Source organism: Podarcis melisellensis (genome assembly GCF_964234715.1).
Source record: "Podarcis melisellensis genome assembly, chromosome: 12".
In the NCBI taxonomy this organism is placed as follows: Eukaryota; Metazoa; Chordata; class Lepidosauria; order Squamata; family Lacertidae; genus Podarcis; species Podarcis melisellensis.
In genome coordinates, this window is record NC_138544.1 from 8743075 (window position 1) to 8759641 (window position 16567).

The 16567-nt window shown below is 44.8% G+C and overlaps 1 protein-coding gene across 1 annotated transcript in view; it reads right to left on the reverse strand.

Moving 5' to 3' along the window:
* Positions 1–16567, reverse strand: part of ITGA9 (integrin subunit alpha 9) — a 228183-nt gene that overhangs the window by 179200 nt on the left and 32416 nt on the right. Inside the window, exons 5-8 of the mRNA XM_081931017.1 lie at positions 9097–9164; positions 4734–4863; positions 1788–1873; positions 645–713 (exon numbers count right to left, since the gene is read on the reverse strand). Coding sequence (XP_081787143.1) covers positions 645–713; positions 1788–1873; positions 4734–4863; positions 9097–9164 — 353 coding nt within the window. The remainder of the gene's footprint in view (positions 1–644; positions 714–1787; positions 1874–4733; positions 4864–9096; positions 9165–16567) is intronic.

Sequence of the window (16567 nt, forward strand, 5' to 3'; positions counted from 1 at the left end):
CTATTTTACATTTGAGATTTTCTCACACAGCTATTGCCTCTCATATCAAACAAATGCTCAAATGTCTTATTTCACCACGTGTGAATATATCAAGATACTGACATAGGCAGTGAGAAAAAGTAAAATGTGAAGGGCCGGCCCTACTGTGTGGCAGAGTGGAGCAGCCACCTCAGGCAACTGATTTCGCGTGGCGCAAAGCACCACAAATTATTAGTTGCTTCATTGATGATTGTTTTATATTTTGCTGTTAGGGAATGAAGAGGCACTTGTGAGACCTTGACCAACCTAAGGTATTATGTACCAAGATTTGCAGGGGGGATATTTGCTGCTATACCACAAGTAACAACATGTCTTAGACCAGGCATAGGCAAACCTGGCCCTCCAGATGTTTTGGGACTACCATTGCCATCATCCCTGACCACTGGTCCTGTTAGCTAGGGATCATGGGAGTTGTAGTCCCAAAACATCAGGCCTATGCCTGTCTTAGACCAACTCTGCATTGGACAATAGAGAAAATTACAGCCCCAGGCCATAAGAAATTGTGAGCAGTATAGATATAATCAGAACTAATCTGAAGGATTAAAAGAAAAAGCAAATTATTCCACATAGAAAATAAACAACCAATTATTTAAAGGATTACCCACCTTTTTACCAGAAGCCTGAAAGATCTTTATTAAAGAACCAGACCTCCTATCAGTGCGAAATATATATACCTGTGAAGTTTTAAACAGAAGAAGAAACTAATTGATTCTATTGCATATAAATTCACTCATTATTGATTAGCAAAATACGGCTAAGAGTGCATCTTTGTGGGTACTTCATTCATTAATCTGAAAAGGTTTTGCCTCATCTTTCCACAAAATTGAAAGCAGCTTAGCAAAATACAATAAAAAACTAAGAATAAAACCTAAGTTTTATTAAAGATGGATACAATTTTTAAAAGCAAACAGAAAAAAGCAAGAGCCACCTGCAGTGAAATGTGAAATGAGACTTTTGTAGGTAAAGCTGTTTTCAAGTGGCCTCTAAAAGAAATCAAAGTAGGTGACAGGCAAATCTCTTTAGAGAAGACATTTTGCAGTAAGACAAGGAGTATCTGCATGGCCTCAGGGTGGGGTTTAACCCCACAGCCCCTTTGTATACCTGTTACCTCTTTGCACAAGCAATATGTGAACATCTGGTTAGACAGTCAGCGCTGAACTGGTTCAGCTCAGTATTAGCAAGCCCTCAAGTCCCTAGTCCTTTGCAAAAGACCATTACGAAACCAAGGAAGATCAGCACTGCAAAAAACGCTTTGCACAATTTTTGGAAGAATGTTACATAAACAATACAACAATGCATAACAGTGGCATTGATCCTAACATAAGTTAAGGAAGTTCACAGAATGAATATTTTCCATTTCCTCCTCCACACTGCCCTTTCCTACCTACCCAAACGCTACCACCCTCCTTAACAACATGGGATGTGTATAGGGGCCTCTGAGGAAGGGGATAACCAGCCAAAATCGGCAGACCTACACCTAATTTTAGGACACTCCCACCATATATTCTTCAGAAGAGCCCCCAATCCCCAAAGAGGCTTTTCGTGGGTCTGGTGGGAATGAGAAACATTCCTCCCATGAACCACTTTTAAGGCAACTAATCTTATGATCCAAGCCAGTGTCAATAAACCCTTTCCAAATTACTGTAGCCCCAAATGCCTTGTTCATCCTTTTTTCCGGGAACTCAGTCAAAACAGTGAATATGCTGCCACGTTAGTTAAATGAGCCATTGTTTGATCGAGAGCCACACCTTTCCGACGCCTCCATCCTGAGGAGCTCCTCCAACGACGTCTGTCGTCGTCAGCTGAGAGAAGTGACCCGCTGTCACCGCATATCCTAAGCAGGGCATTTTTAGGGTGGACGAATGGGAGGAGAGAAATGACAAATGAATTCAGAAAAGGAAACAGGTCCAAGGAAAAGGTCAGCCATCTGGATGAAAGCAAAGTTCCCTCCCCCCCCCTCCTTTCTTCTCATAGAGTGTAACTATACTAGGCTTATTACAAATAACCCAAAAAAATCAACAAGAGGTCTGCTTCTTCAGTACAGGAATTTGCTGGCACTCCATGTGGTGCTGGAAGTGACAACTGAATGTCTCTCTTTTTTTCCCCAAGACCCAATGGCAAAGGTGTCGACAGAAGCTGTGAGGGTGACAAGAGCAAGAGCTTAAGCCAGAAAAGGGCCTGGTCTCCAAAATAAAAATTAAGAGTACAGATGCTCAAAGGGATGAGAAACACACTGGGGGGAGGAAACAGATTGCTTCATGTTGAAGGAACTATATCTTTCATGCCCGTTTAGTGACAGTTTCCATTTGGCACTCAAAAATGGGGGTTCCCTCAGTTTAAACTGCTATGCCAAGGGATGTGGGGTGAGGGAAGAGATATAAAGTATATGCTTTAAAGTAAAGGAAAAGGGACCCCTGACCATTAGGTCCAGTCATGACTGACTCTGGGGTTGCGGTACTCATCTTGCTTTATTGGCCAAGGGAGCGTACAGCTTCCGGGTCATGTGGCCAGCATGACTAAGCCGCTTCTGGCGAACCAGAGCAGCGCACGGAAACGCCGTTTACCTTCCCGCCGGAGTGGTACTTATTTATCTACTTGCACTCTGACGTGCTTTCGAACTGCTAAGTTGGCAGGAGCTGGGACCGAGCAACGGGAGCTCACCCCATAGCGGGGATTCGAACCGCCGACCTTCTGATTGGCAAGTCCTATGCACTGTGGTTTAACCCACAGTGCCAACAAGAGCTTAAAATTGTTTTAATCTTTTAATGCTTTTGTTGTATGCTTTTTATCCTTTCAATGTTTTATCCTTTCAACTGCTGTGATAAGTTTTGTGATCTAGCGGTTTATAAATGCTTTTATTGATAATAATAATGATGATGATGATGATGATGCTTGGCGAAGGATTAAAACGAAAATAAGGCCCTACACTAAGGGGAAAGGGTTTGTTTGAAAGAGGGATCAATAATTGGCCCAATTTGCCATCCTACTGATAATATATTATGGGACAGGAGGAGTCTGTAAGTAAAGGAGGAGGAGGAGGTGGTGTGGTGGTTCAGCTCCTTGTAAGGCTGTCATTTCATAGTCCCTTCTGCCTGCAAAAGACTAGCTTTTCAAATCTAATCAAAGGCAGAAACCTCAAGGTCTTCAGAATATCCAGCCATCTCTTCTCTAAGAATTTCAAAGTAGATTTCACTAAGTGGTATTTTTTTTTAACAAAAAAACAGACTAATAGTGATAGTGGGCTGAAGAAAAGGGGTGATTATCCAGTTTTTAAAAGCATTTAAAACCAAACAAAAGAAGAAAGTGGAAATCTGGAAATGCTTTCATAATGAGAGCAAGTGGTCACTGAGGACTGGGCAGAAGACATTAGATGTTCAGTATTTCTCATCTGTCACTCACTGCGTTTTAAATCTTAGTATTCAAAGTATTATTGATGTGCAATGTCTTCAGTCCCTATCTTATCTTGGCAGATATTCTTTGGAGCAATAGACAGTTGTGCCTACTCAAAGAACTGCTATCCTCAGAGTACAGGAGAAGAAAACGAGAACATTTAGAGCTTATAGCTTAGACATACCCAAGAGGTAAAATTAATATACTATACAAAATGTGCAACTGGCTGGGAGTTGAATTAAAAAGTTCACAAATCCCAATCTATAGTTTAGCCAAGCAGTTTACAGACTTTCAGGAAGCCATTTCCACATTCTCATCTACTGAGACAATCCTGTAAATGTTACTGACCCCTACACTTCACAGAGGATTATGGGGTGTTTAGTATTTGAGCCCTGCTTATGAGGCTTACTGTCCATTTATGAAGCTTACTAGCATCATCCCATGTCAACCAAGAGTGCAACGCAGGACACACATAACACTGACCTGGGAAAATAATAATGGTGCATCTAAGGAAGTGGACTGTAGTCCACAAAAGCTTGTGAGATAATACGTTTGTTAGTCTTTAAGTTTCAAGATCCTGTTGCTTGGGGGAAAAACAGTCTCTCTAGGGAAGGCATTCTACAGCCAGGATATCACCACTGAAAAGGTACTCTCCCTATTTGTCATCTCCTGAACCTCAAAAGGTAAGGACACCTGGAGAAAGACCTCAGAAGACAACTCCAAGTCAGTATATACAGGAGAAAAAATTGAGGTAACCTCATCCCCAATAATGAAGGACTTTAAAGGTCAAAAACGTGTCACTGAAAAAGCTCTAACAAGCTTTCATAGAACACAAGGGTCCCTGAAATACACTGACTTAGGCCATTAGGCCTAAAATAACCCATTCTCTATGTTCTTTCTTTCTTTCTTAATCACTTCCCATGGGCTATCCCAAAGCAATTCACAACATAATAAAAACTTATATGAAACAGCTGCATATATAACAACATTTTTCTAAACAGATAAAGATATAAGCAAACACTTTAAGACAACCAGAACACATTCATAAAATCAATTCAAATCTGATGCAGATACCAACTACGATTTTTTAAAAAAATGTCCATTTAGAAGGCTTATATTCATGCAAATTTCCCATACCTACCACTAAAAAACTTTGTGCAAGACAGTTTAGACCGGTGTCCCACAACCTGGTGCATCCCAACCAGCAGGTTGTGATGGCTGAGATTCATGGGAGTTGTAGTCCCAACATCTGGAGGAAACCAAGATTTGAGACTAGTAACAATGGGCAACTCCATATCACTTACCTAGGTATGTATACCGCTTGGCTATCACAGATTCATCATTCAGCTTGAAATAAATATTGTCAGTGAGATTCAGCACTTTGATGGTCCCGGTCCAGTAATAAGATCCCGGGGCTCCCATGACAACCAGCTCCTACCAACAGAAGAGTTTCAGCAGTCAATAAAATAAATCTTTGAAGCTCCTCAAGAATGATGAAGAACAGAAAAGTAATCATCTTCAGAAATTCTGTGGTGCCGGGGGGCAGAGAAGACTGATAAATTGGGGAAGATTGAAACAGGTTAAAATAATCTAAACTTTCTGGATTACTTTAAGAGCATGAATTGTACTGCGCAATTAGAATGTAATAGCCTGGTTTGCATGTCACATTAAACCACAGTTAAAATAAACTGTGGTTTAATGTGAATAAGCACCATGCTGATGCACACTGTTGAAATCCCAGGTGTTTTGCTCTTCCCCTTGTAGTAAGAAGGGGAATATACCAACTTGTTTGTTACCCAGGTGAGGAACTCGTCCTACTGCTGGAAAACAAACTATGGTTTTGCTTGTTGCGTATCCAGCTGCAGGTTCTCCAAACAAACCACAAGCAGAAGCCAATATGTGTCTGTGGCTTAGGGGGAACAAACCACACGTCTGGGATGTAACAGTGCATCAAGCTAGACAATGGCTTGTTTCCTAGCAGAAGAAGGAGCAAGGGAGAAATGAAGCGGCTCATTCACATTAAACCATTTTAACTGGTCCATCTAGCTCCATATTGCCAACGCTGAGAAGCAACAGCTCTCCAGGGTGCCAGACAGTACCAGCCCCCCGGAAGACGCTGGGGACTGAACCTGGGACCTTCTATTCTGCATGGTGCTCTACCACATAAAAGTCTCACTGCCGTAATTGAAACAAAGTCCCATAGACCTTTTCTAGCTGTATATCTATAAGTCCCAGCAGGGAAAATTCAGGCTTCAGTTGAAAGCTAATCTTCAAAATTCTCCGTATCAATGTATATATATTTGTATCCAATATTTTTTGGCTTTTTTACAGCATGATAAAATGTCCCTTCCTGTTCTTTACATTTCCAATAAGTATTTGTTTGCACAAAGCATGCAATGAACTTACTGAGGCGTGGCAGCAAAGGAACTGTCATGTTTGCGAGGACTACCTTTAGCTATGAATCTATCCCCAGCACTTCTCCTCAGTTCAGTGGAAGACTTTGATCTTTGAAATTTCAGTGGTGCACAGTGCAAACCCAAAATTTGGCATCTGCCCCCCCCCCTTCCATTCTGCTCAGCTCACTGTGTTATAGTTGGGGAGCCATGCAATGCCTTCTAGTGTCAGCGCTCAGTGTGGTGGACCCAGCAGCTCTGCCCCAGTCTCTCCTCAGTTCTCTTATAGGGTAGTCACAGCTAATCCTCACAAGAATTCAGCTTGGGCCTCAGAAACTTTGGGATCCCCTAGGCTGCCTAGCTCTTCTCCACCAGACCAACAAACTAGGCCTGGACCATCAGAACTTGGCTGCTTCCATCTACACAAGGTCAGAAGCTATAGCAGACAGTTCTATGCATACAATGTATGTAAACACGACAGGCTCCATAACTTTGAGTGGCTGCTCTTTTGGGACAACCAACCCATCTCACAGCAGAAAACAGCATGCATTAGCAAGACGGAATTCTTGTGCATTAGACGCTTGTCTGTTTGACCCAGAACTCATTTATCTACATTTCCTGCTCACTCTGAAATGGCTGAAGCTCTGAGGCAGTGCACCAGAAGTTCAAAGCCACCTTTTGAATGTGGGGCAAGCTAAGGGAGTTCAGAGCATGGGAAAAGGAACAGGCTTGATATTGCAGACAAGTCAGGAAACAGCTGCTGCTGACACGGCTCTGGTGATCAAACGCGTTATCAAACAGGTTGCCACCCTTTCCAGATTAACCTGAAAAAAACCCCACCGGCTTGTTTTGGACACTGTGGCACATGCTTTGTTTATATGATCCTGAGTGATTAAACCCTTTGGGCCCGATGCAAAGATGCTCTGGAAACTCACATTCCCTTCCAATCTAGATTTGCCCAAGGCAGGGCTAGACATTACCAAAAGCACATGACCGCTGCCAAAAACACTGGCCTTGTGTCCCGTTTCCTGTTCTCATAAGCTTCTTTGATCATCTAGCCCAGACCTGGCTTGCAGCAGCTCTGAAGGGTCTCAGGCAGGGTCAACAGGGTGGCACAGGCAGGGCAGCGCTGTGCATCTGGCTTCCTGGCACCAAGCATTTTCCAAGAAGGAAAGGTACAGAAAGCTCAGTACAGTGCAAGCGCAGTGATGGAGCCAGCAGAGCACTCCTGCCAGCGCAGCTACACTGCACTGAGCTCCCTGAGTCTTGAGCATCCCTCTCTAGGTAAGCAGCAGGAACACTCACCATCAATGCCAGCCTGTCTGCACCACCCTGCCAACCATTGTTGGTCTCGGGTAGAAAGAAGTCTGACATGTCCCTTGGGATGCTGGAACCTTGGGAAACTGAGACAGTTCTTCCTCTAATATTATGCAGTCATGAAATGTGTGGTGTGACATCGCCATGCCATCAAGACACCTCCCTGCTCCCTACCCACAGCGGCTACTGACGTGAACCTAGGAACAATGTTAGAAACTTGGTGGCTTAAAAAACTAAAAAGTGGGGAGCAAGAAAAAAAGGGACTGAATTTTAACCAGATCCAAGTTTGCAGAGTTAGCATTATGGGATGCTGAGTTGCAGCCTGCCTGCTGCCCAATTTCCAAGTATGAGATATATCCACATTGCATTATTTTTCAACCATGCAACCAGAAACTAATAGCAGCTACCACCTGGAAAGGCATACGGGAATAAGAGGTCCCAGCTTTTCATGTTTGTTTTGAACTGTGGAATTTCTTTCTGGCGATAAGAATTTACCTATGAGAACTGACCTGTAATACAGTACATGAAACAGTCCTTTGGGGCAGGCACAGGCAAACTCGGCCCTCCAGATGTTTTGGGACTACAGCTCCCATCATCCCTAGCTAACAGGACCATTGGTCAGGGATGATGGGAGTTGTAGTCCCAAAGCATCTGGAGGGCCGAGTTCAGGAAAGGCCTGGTACCAGCACCTGGCATGGTGCAGTGAATCCTGGGACCCAGCAGTCCACTGCTGCCACCTGGGCCAACCTCCACCTTGACTATTTCTGCTGCCAGCTCCTTGATGCCCATTGCAGAGTCAGGGCAGTTGGCTTGACTGCCACCATAGGAGCCAACTCCCCAGAGGCATCAGCTTAAATACACTGGCCTTGCCCCTTACGTATGCCCACTGATTTGGGCATGTAACCCAGGGGGCTGACTAGGAGGGGTCCCATCAAGAAGAGCACTTTGTCCAGGGCCTCCCAAAACCTGTGCCCATGCCTCCTTCAAAGATAAAAGATTTTGTGGGGGACAAAGTCACACTAAGCCGCCACACCTGAGACTGAGACCCACAAGCCACATAGTATTCAGGCTGATTTCTAAGAGCCCCAAAGCACAGGATTCATCACAGTCAGCATAGGTGGCAGAGGCTAAACAAGGGATAACTGCAGTGGCTTTTTCACAGCTTTTCTTGATGCTGGCACTACTTCCCACACTTTTGCCTTCGCAGTATATCAGGCAGCAAGGAATGGCCACAGCTCAGCTGTAGAGCAAATCCTTTGCATAGAAAAGATATTAGGTTCAAATCCCATTAGAGTCCTGTCTGAAACCTTGGAGAGTCTGTGCCAGTCATAGATGGACCAGCTGGCTATGTTGCATCTGGATGTATGCATGGTGTTAAAATAAGTGCCTATTAAGTAAGTGAACTAAAGGGACGCGGGTGGCGCTGTGGGTTAAACCACAGAGCCTAGGACTTGCCGATCAGAAGGTCAGCGGTTCGAATCCCCAAGACGGGGTGAGCTCCCATTGCTCGGTCCCAGATCCTGCCAAACTAGCAGTTCGAAAGCACGTCAAAGTGCAAATAGAAAAATAGGTACCGCTCCGGCGGGAAGGTAAATGGTATTTCTGTGCGCTGCTCTGGTTCACCAGAAGTGGCTTAGTCATGCTGGCCACATGGCCCGGAAGCTGTACGCCGGCTCCCTCGGCCAATAAAGCGAGATGAGCGCCGCAACCCGAGTCGGCCACGACTGGACCTAATGGTCAGGGGTCCCTTTAAGTAAGTGAACTGGGAGTATGCAAAATCACTATGTATCTAATAGTTCCTGCATAGTGTCATATGCGAAGCTGCAGAATAAAAGGACAACATAAACGCTGAGAAACTGCTGCACAGAAAGCTTGAAAGCTGAAGGCAAGTTTTTCGATCCGGAGACTTTTTACACCATAGCAACTGGGAGGTTTTGGCCGAAGCTCCACCACTCACCTCTGTGAAGTAGCCTGCTATTCCAGCCTGACATGAGCCATGCTCTTCGCCATATTTCTTCTTATACTCTAGCAAGGAGAAGGATTAAAGGGGAGGGGGGAGAGAAACACAGTCACGTCAGTCCCTGCCAATTGTGTGTGGTTCGCAGTTGCACAGTCCCATCCTCTTCATTCCACATGTGCTGCTCAGCGCTGAGTTGCAGGAGGCCCTCGGCGGAGCCAGCACTGGGAAATCTCTGAAATTCACAAAAACCTCAGAAATCCAGGCTCCTTTGCCACAGTACATGGGTATTGTCAAAGCCAAGCTTTGGAGGAACAGCACTGTAAACAGATAACGTTTCCCCGTTTGCGAAATCTGAAAGGGCAGGGGCCAGGAAAAAGCCTCTGACCATTTAGGACAGGAAACCAGTCGTGAGACTGGAGAATGAGAGAGAGGGAGACCTGCATGCGAGGGGCAGCCTGATAGCTTGTAACTCATAGCAACTCAATTAAGGTGGAAAGCATTAATCAAAGGCGGAATGACTTAACCCTTTGGTCCCCAACAAGAATGAAACTGAAGAACACAGAACAGCGTTTGCTCACATTGATTCTTGATGCCCTGTCTCTCCCAGGTCTTCTCTTGACCTTCTTTCTGTGTCTTTCCCTTTACTTTTTTCCCTTCCCCTGTGATAATTTGGAATGTAAACACTTTGGGGCAGAGGCTTATGTTAGGCTATAAAGCGGCATGTACATTGATGGTGCTATAACAATATCAATAAGACCACGAGGACAACACCAAGAGCAGCCCAGAGCCTGTGAGAATACAACAGAGGCACAGGGAATACTTGACACGTGGTATCACTAATGCCAACCATGAATATTCCTCTGGTTTTGCACCTCTGAATTACTACTCTGCTTTCTTCAAGATAAGCCAGGATTGCCTGTTCACTCACCCTCAAGCAAGACCATCCCAGTTATACACATCATCTCTGTAATGTAGAAAAATTCAGCATAGCACAGAACTTAAAGGGTGTTTTTGAAGAAGCCATTTGGGGCAAAATAAATGAATCCTGATAACCAGTCACACTGAGAGCGCCATAGAACCATGCTTGGCGGGGTACTAATTTATAGCTAACTTAGCAGACAAAATGTGGATAGTGTCATTATATGGTTTAATCATTAGATGGCACTGGACTTAGTTGACCCTGGGTAAAAGGAGTTTTCTGTGTCTAGTCTGTTCTTGTCAAAGAGAGACAATAAAGTTATTGTCTGGCTTCTTGACTGGTGTGTCCTCCAAGACAATTATTTTTTCAATAGTGTTTAAGTTTTCTTCTCTACCTCATTTCCACTTACTCTGGAAAATTTAAACCAAATGGCAAACCCGCTTAAAGGCTGTTGCTACCAAGGCACCCTGGGAATTGTAGTACTGAGAAAGAACTAACAAAGGATCTCTTAAAAGAATTGTCCACTCACCAAACTACAATTCCCAGATTTATCTGAGCCAAATGAAAACAAGTGAATACAACATGAAACTAGTTTAAATGTGCAGTGTAGCTGTGCCCTAAGAATCAAAGTGTTCAGGGCTACAATTTTTACAAGAATTTTGCACTTCTGTCCTTCATCTGAACAGCTTCTGAACTTCACAGTCAAATCTCTGGCAAGAATATCATAGTATCATTACAGCATTTATTCCCACTTCCTGTTTCTTGCGACATGCTCCCCCGTGATAACTGGGGTTTCAAGGAAAACATAGTGTGCTTCAGTTTCTTTAAAAAATTGCCATGTAACCTGGTAACACTCTGAAACAGCCAACCACCGACTCATTGCTAAATTATAAGGAATGTACTTTGCAGATTGTCTCTTTGGAACCAAATGTATTCCTCATGGTTTGACAGACCACAAGAACTATATAATGAACTCTTAGCTTCAAGATAGAAACAGTCTGTTTAAAAGAAAAGGGAATATTGACTGGACTGGCCAGCAATTATTTCCACTTTTAACAAATATAAAGATCATTCGTACTGGGTAAATTCCAGCAAAAAAGCAAGTGGGGAGACTCCTGATCATTTTATCGGGGTCAGGATTTCATTCATTCCTACAAAACAGAAAAATTAGTATGAACAATATGTTGATAAGACAGTGGTCGGAGGTAGCATAAACTGAGAAAGCTAAGCAGTGTCAGAGGCCATATATGCACTATATCAAACCACTTTAATTCATAACAGTCTTATCCCCCTCAAAGAGCTACAGTTCCCAGGCTTAACAAGCAATCCCTCTTCCCAGAGAAATCTGGGAATTGTGGTGATGTGGGGAACAGGAGTCTCCTAACAACACCCAGCACCCTCAGAAAACTAAATAATAATAATAATAATAATAATAATAATAATAATAATAATAATAATAATTTATTATTTATACCCCGCCCATCTGGCTGAGTTTCCCCAGCCACTCTGGGCGGCTCCCAATCAGTGTTAAAAACAGTACAGCATTACATATTAAAAACTTCCCTGAACAGGGCTGCCTTAAGATGTCTTCTAAATGTCAGGTAATTCTTTATCTCTTTGACATCTGAAGGGAGGGCGTTCCACAGGGCGGGCGCCACTACCGAGAAGGCCCTCTGTCTGGTTCCCTGTAGCCTCACTTCTCGCAATGAGGGAACCGCCAGAAGGCCCTTGGCGCTGGATCTCAGTGTCCGGACTGAATGATGGGGGTGGAGACGCTCCTTCAGGTATACAGGACCGAGGCCGTTTAGGGCTTTAAAGGTCAGCACCAACACTTTGAATCGTGCTCGGAAACGTACTGGGAGCCAATGCAGATCTCTCAGAACCAGTGTTATGTGGTCCCGGCGGCCACTCCCAGTCACCAGTCTAGCTGCCGCATTCTGGATTAATTGCAGTTTCCGGGTCACCTTCAAAGGTAGCCCCACGTAGAGCGCGTTGCAGTAGTCCAAGCGTGAGATAACTAGAGCATGCACCACTCTGGCGAGACAGTCCGCAGGGAGGTAGGGTCTTATCCTGCGTACCAGGTGGAGCTGGTAGACAGCTGCCCTGGACACAGAGTTAACCTGCGCCTCCATGGACAGCTGTGAGTCCAAAACGACTCCCAGGCTGCGCACCTGGTCCTTCAGGGGCACAGTTACCCCATTCAGGACCAGGGAATCCTCCACACCAGTCCCCCAAAAACAGTACTTCTGTCTTGTCAGGATTCAACCTCAATCTATAGTTCCCATAATGCTCTGGGGCTATTTAAAGTGTCATGATGATGCTTCAATTGTATAGTGCAGATGGGCCCAAATGGTCACAGACTTGATAAAAGTGGAATGGGGGGCAGAGCAGCACAATTATTAGGCAGCTATTATCAAAGCAAGCTGGTTTAAGATATTGCCAAGCCAAATCATGCAAAGTACACGGACAGGGAATTTCCCTGAGCAGATACTGGACATTAATCGTTAGGAATGAGGTGGGCAGCAGTCACAGCTAACAGCAATATGGAAATAACCAAACTGGTTGATCAAGAGTATGGGTAGGCAAACTAAGGCCCGGGGGCCGGATCCGGCCCAATCGCCTTCTAAATCCGGCCCGCGGACAGTCCAGGAATCAGCATGTTTTTACATGAATAGAATGTGTCCTTTTATTTAAAATGCATCTGTGGGTTATTTGTGGGGCATAGAAATTCGTTCATTTCTCCCCCCAAAAAAATATAGTCCGGCCCCCCACAAGGTCTGAGGGACAGTGGACCGGCCCCCTGCTGAAAAAGTTTGCTGACCCCTGATCAAGAGTATATATAATAAAGGTTATTTCTTAAACCCCTGCGTTGCTGTATAATATGAAAATGACTGAATGAAGAAAAGGGCATGTAGAGCAGAGCTCCACTCTCATCTACACATGAGAAAAGGAAAATAGATTTGAGGTGTGGGTGAGGAAAAAACAATGCAGGGAGGAACAAGGAGATGTTGTGTTGCAGGCAGAAACAGAGCTATAGAAAAGATGACTGACAAGAAGAATGGGCCTCTGAGGGAAGCAGGAAGAGCCCCATTCATTCTAGGCAATCAACCTCCTGAAGCAAGAGCATTTCTTCCACGGGGCTGGCATATCCTGATCAATTGTTCAAGAAACAATGAGAAAGGATTGGCCATCTTAGCCAACCCCCTTTCCAAAGCTCTGAAACACAACAGAAGAAAGCATGACAAGAGGCGCTCAGCAGCCACATGCACACATTGAACACCTGGGCGTTCATATTTGCATAGAACTCCTTCACAGAAACCTAGATTTGTAGAGTTGGAAGGGACCACGAAATGTCATCTAGTCCTGGCATGCAGTTTGCATCATCATCATCATCATCTCATCATCATCATAATAATTTATTTATACCCCACCCATCTGGCTCAGTTTCCCCAGCCACTCTGGGCGGCTCCCAATCAAGTGTTAAAAACAATACAGCATTAAATTTTAAAAACAGGGCTGCCTTCAGATGTCTTTTAAAGATAAGGTAGCTACTTATTTCCTTGACATCTGGTGAGAGGGCATTCCACAGGGCGGGCGCCACTACCGAGAAGGCCCTCTGTCTGGTTCCCTGTAGCCTCACTTCTCGCAATGAGGTAACCGCCAGAAGGCCCTCAGCACAGGATTTCAGTGTCCGGGCTGAACGATGGGGGTGGAGACGCTCCTTCAGGTCTACTGGACCGAGGCTGTTTAGGGCTTTAAAGGTCAGCACCAACACTTTGAATTGTGCTCGGAAACGTACTGAGAGCTAGTGCAGATCTCTCAGGACCGGAGTGATGTGGTCCCGGCAGCCACTACCAGTCACCAGCCTAGCTGCCGCATTCTGGATTAATTGCAGTTTCCGGGTCACCTTCAAAGGTAGCCCCAATGTGTAGGACCCTGAGATTAAGAGCCTCATGCTCTTCCTAGGATTCCACTTTGTGAGAAATTCTGAGTATCTACTTCAGTCAGTGCATAGGGCCCTTTCTCACACGGATAACCCTTTCCCCCCCCCCAAATATGGGGGCATTTTTGTGATACTATAGTACACTGTGAGGGGCAGATGAGACTTGTCAGCCAGGGAAGGAGAAGCATAATGGATCCTAAAATTCTGCTGCCTTGCAGGCTATCTTTGGAAGAAGAAAATACTAAAGAGGAAACCCTACACAAATCTGGAGTCGAGTCCCTAAGATGTTTGGATGGCACCTTCTACACCTCCTTCCCGCAACTCCAGCATCCATGCTGGTGCTAGATGTTTCGCTCTGTTTTTCTTTGGACCACATCTGGGCAGCCTCCATACACACGGCCCAGGCTTGCCCCCGGGAAGGTCACTTTGGTGCTGCTTACAGCGCAGTTCGACTTCACCCCTGGAGGTGCACTCCATTGTTTCTGGAAACAGACAGGTGCCAGCAATGGCACACTAAGAAAAAAGCACACCAAGAACTCAGGCCAATGTAAGTTTCAATAGTGGGAGTGGTCCACTCCCACTATTGAAACTTACATTGGCCTGAGTTCTTGGTGTGCTTTTTTCTTGATATATTTTACCGTATTTTTCGCTCTATAAGACGCACCAGACCATAAGATGCACCTAGTTTTTGGAAGAGGAAAACAGGGGGGGGGGATTCTGAATCCCAGAAGCCAGGACAGCAAGCGGGATCACTGCGCAGCCCTGGCTTATGGTATAGCAGTGTGCAGCCTCTGCTCAGGGAAAAGCCCCCAAGAGCCGCACACACGCTCCACACGGCTCTTTAAAGGGAGCGCTGAGCAGAGCCTCCCGCCTACATTCACTCCATAAGACGCACACACATTTCCCCTTACTTTTTAGGAGGGGAAAAATGCGTCTTATAGAGCGAAAAATACAGTAAATAACAAGAACTCCAACTTATTTAACAATTGCACACTGGCATTTATTCCCGTAATACATGGTCATCAACAGACACACATACATTTGGCACAAAATTACACTAACTCACTTTGGTTGCTGTTCCTGTTATGAATATAATGCGGAGAGCAAGAGAATTGTTTAAAAACCCAGAGAAAACACTGGTGCTGGGTGACAGGAGACACAGTGATGCATACTTCTTATTTCTTCATATCTGTGGGCATCTAAAGCAGAACGCTCCCCCCAACGGCATCTTGCACCAACCCAACGGCATCTTGCACTTTCTGTTCACTCCAACACTGATGTTGCATCCAAAGGCAGCAGCAAAGGGAAAACGCAGCAGTTGTTTTGTGTTAAGGCAGCCCCTTCAGTGGTCCTACGATGATTTTAAACAGCAAATCACTGGGAAACTATGAAAACAGGGAAATGGGCAGATAAACTTGGGCCTCTGCCATGTTTCAGCTAAGCCATGTAATGGAGTTATTTATATGGTTAGGCAAACTTTGCAAAGAGCAGGTTTTTTTACTTGTTTCCTCAAACTAAACATTTTTTTTTAATCTGAAGGGGGAGGGAGCAGAAAGGAATGTGCTGGTCAGTTCAGGCCATCCTTTTTTTCTGGGAAGTTTTAGAGGCAGAATTTAACTCACAAGGTCATTTTTTGGATGGTGTGATGTTGTGTCACAGACTGCAGCATACTAATCAATTCTAACTTTTAAATTCTCATGCCTTTTTCTACGTTGAACAGCCATACATCTAAAAAAGGCACCCTGCAGCATTTGAGAAGAATGAAGAGACCCACTAGAAACAGAGGTTTCAGAAGCATGCTCTGAAACCCATTTTTCCAATACCCCACTTTTGATGTAATGGCCCTTAGATTTTCTTATTATCAGTAACAAATCCAGAGTGAGAGACTAGGGCAATGTCCGTTGCTTCCAGAAACTCTCGTCTGCTGTTGCGTCTTTTTTATACATTGCTGGGAGATATTTTCAATACATTAAGCAGTATAGAAACTAAATATTTTTTTTTAAAAAAAAAATCACAGCAGCCAGCAAGAAGGAAATGGAGAAGGTAAGAATGCAGCTCATTCCAGTACAGCCAAACCTCGGGTTAAATATGCTTTCGGGATGAATATTTTCGGGTTGTGCTCCGTGGCAACCCGGAAGTAACGGAGCACATTACTTCCAGGTTCCACCGCTCGCGCATGCGCAGATGCTCAAAATGACGTTGCATGCATGTGTGGAAGCAGTGAATCGCGTTCGCGGGTTGCATTCGCTTCAGGATGCGAACGGGACTCCGGAACGGATCCCGTTCACATCCAGAGGTACCATTGTACAGTCATGCTTCATGTTACATTCTTTCAGGATACGTACCACAGCGACCCGGAAGTATCGGAAAGAGTTACTCCCGGGTTTCGGCGCTCGCGCATGCGCAGACACACAAAATGACGCCACGCGCATGCGCAGAATTGGCAAATTGAAACCTACGCATGCACCAACGTGCCACCGCAGGTTGCGTTCCTTTCATGTTGCAAACAGGTCTCCGGAACAGATCCCGTTCGCAACCAGAGGTACCACTGTATAAGTAATTTCTGCTGGTTCATGGTAGTGGGAGCTTAGGTGATAGCAGAGTGT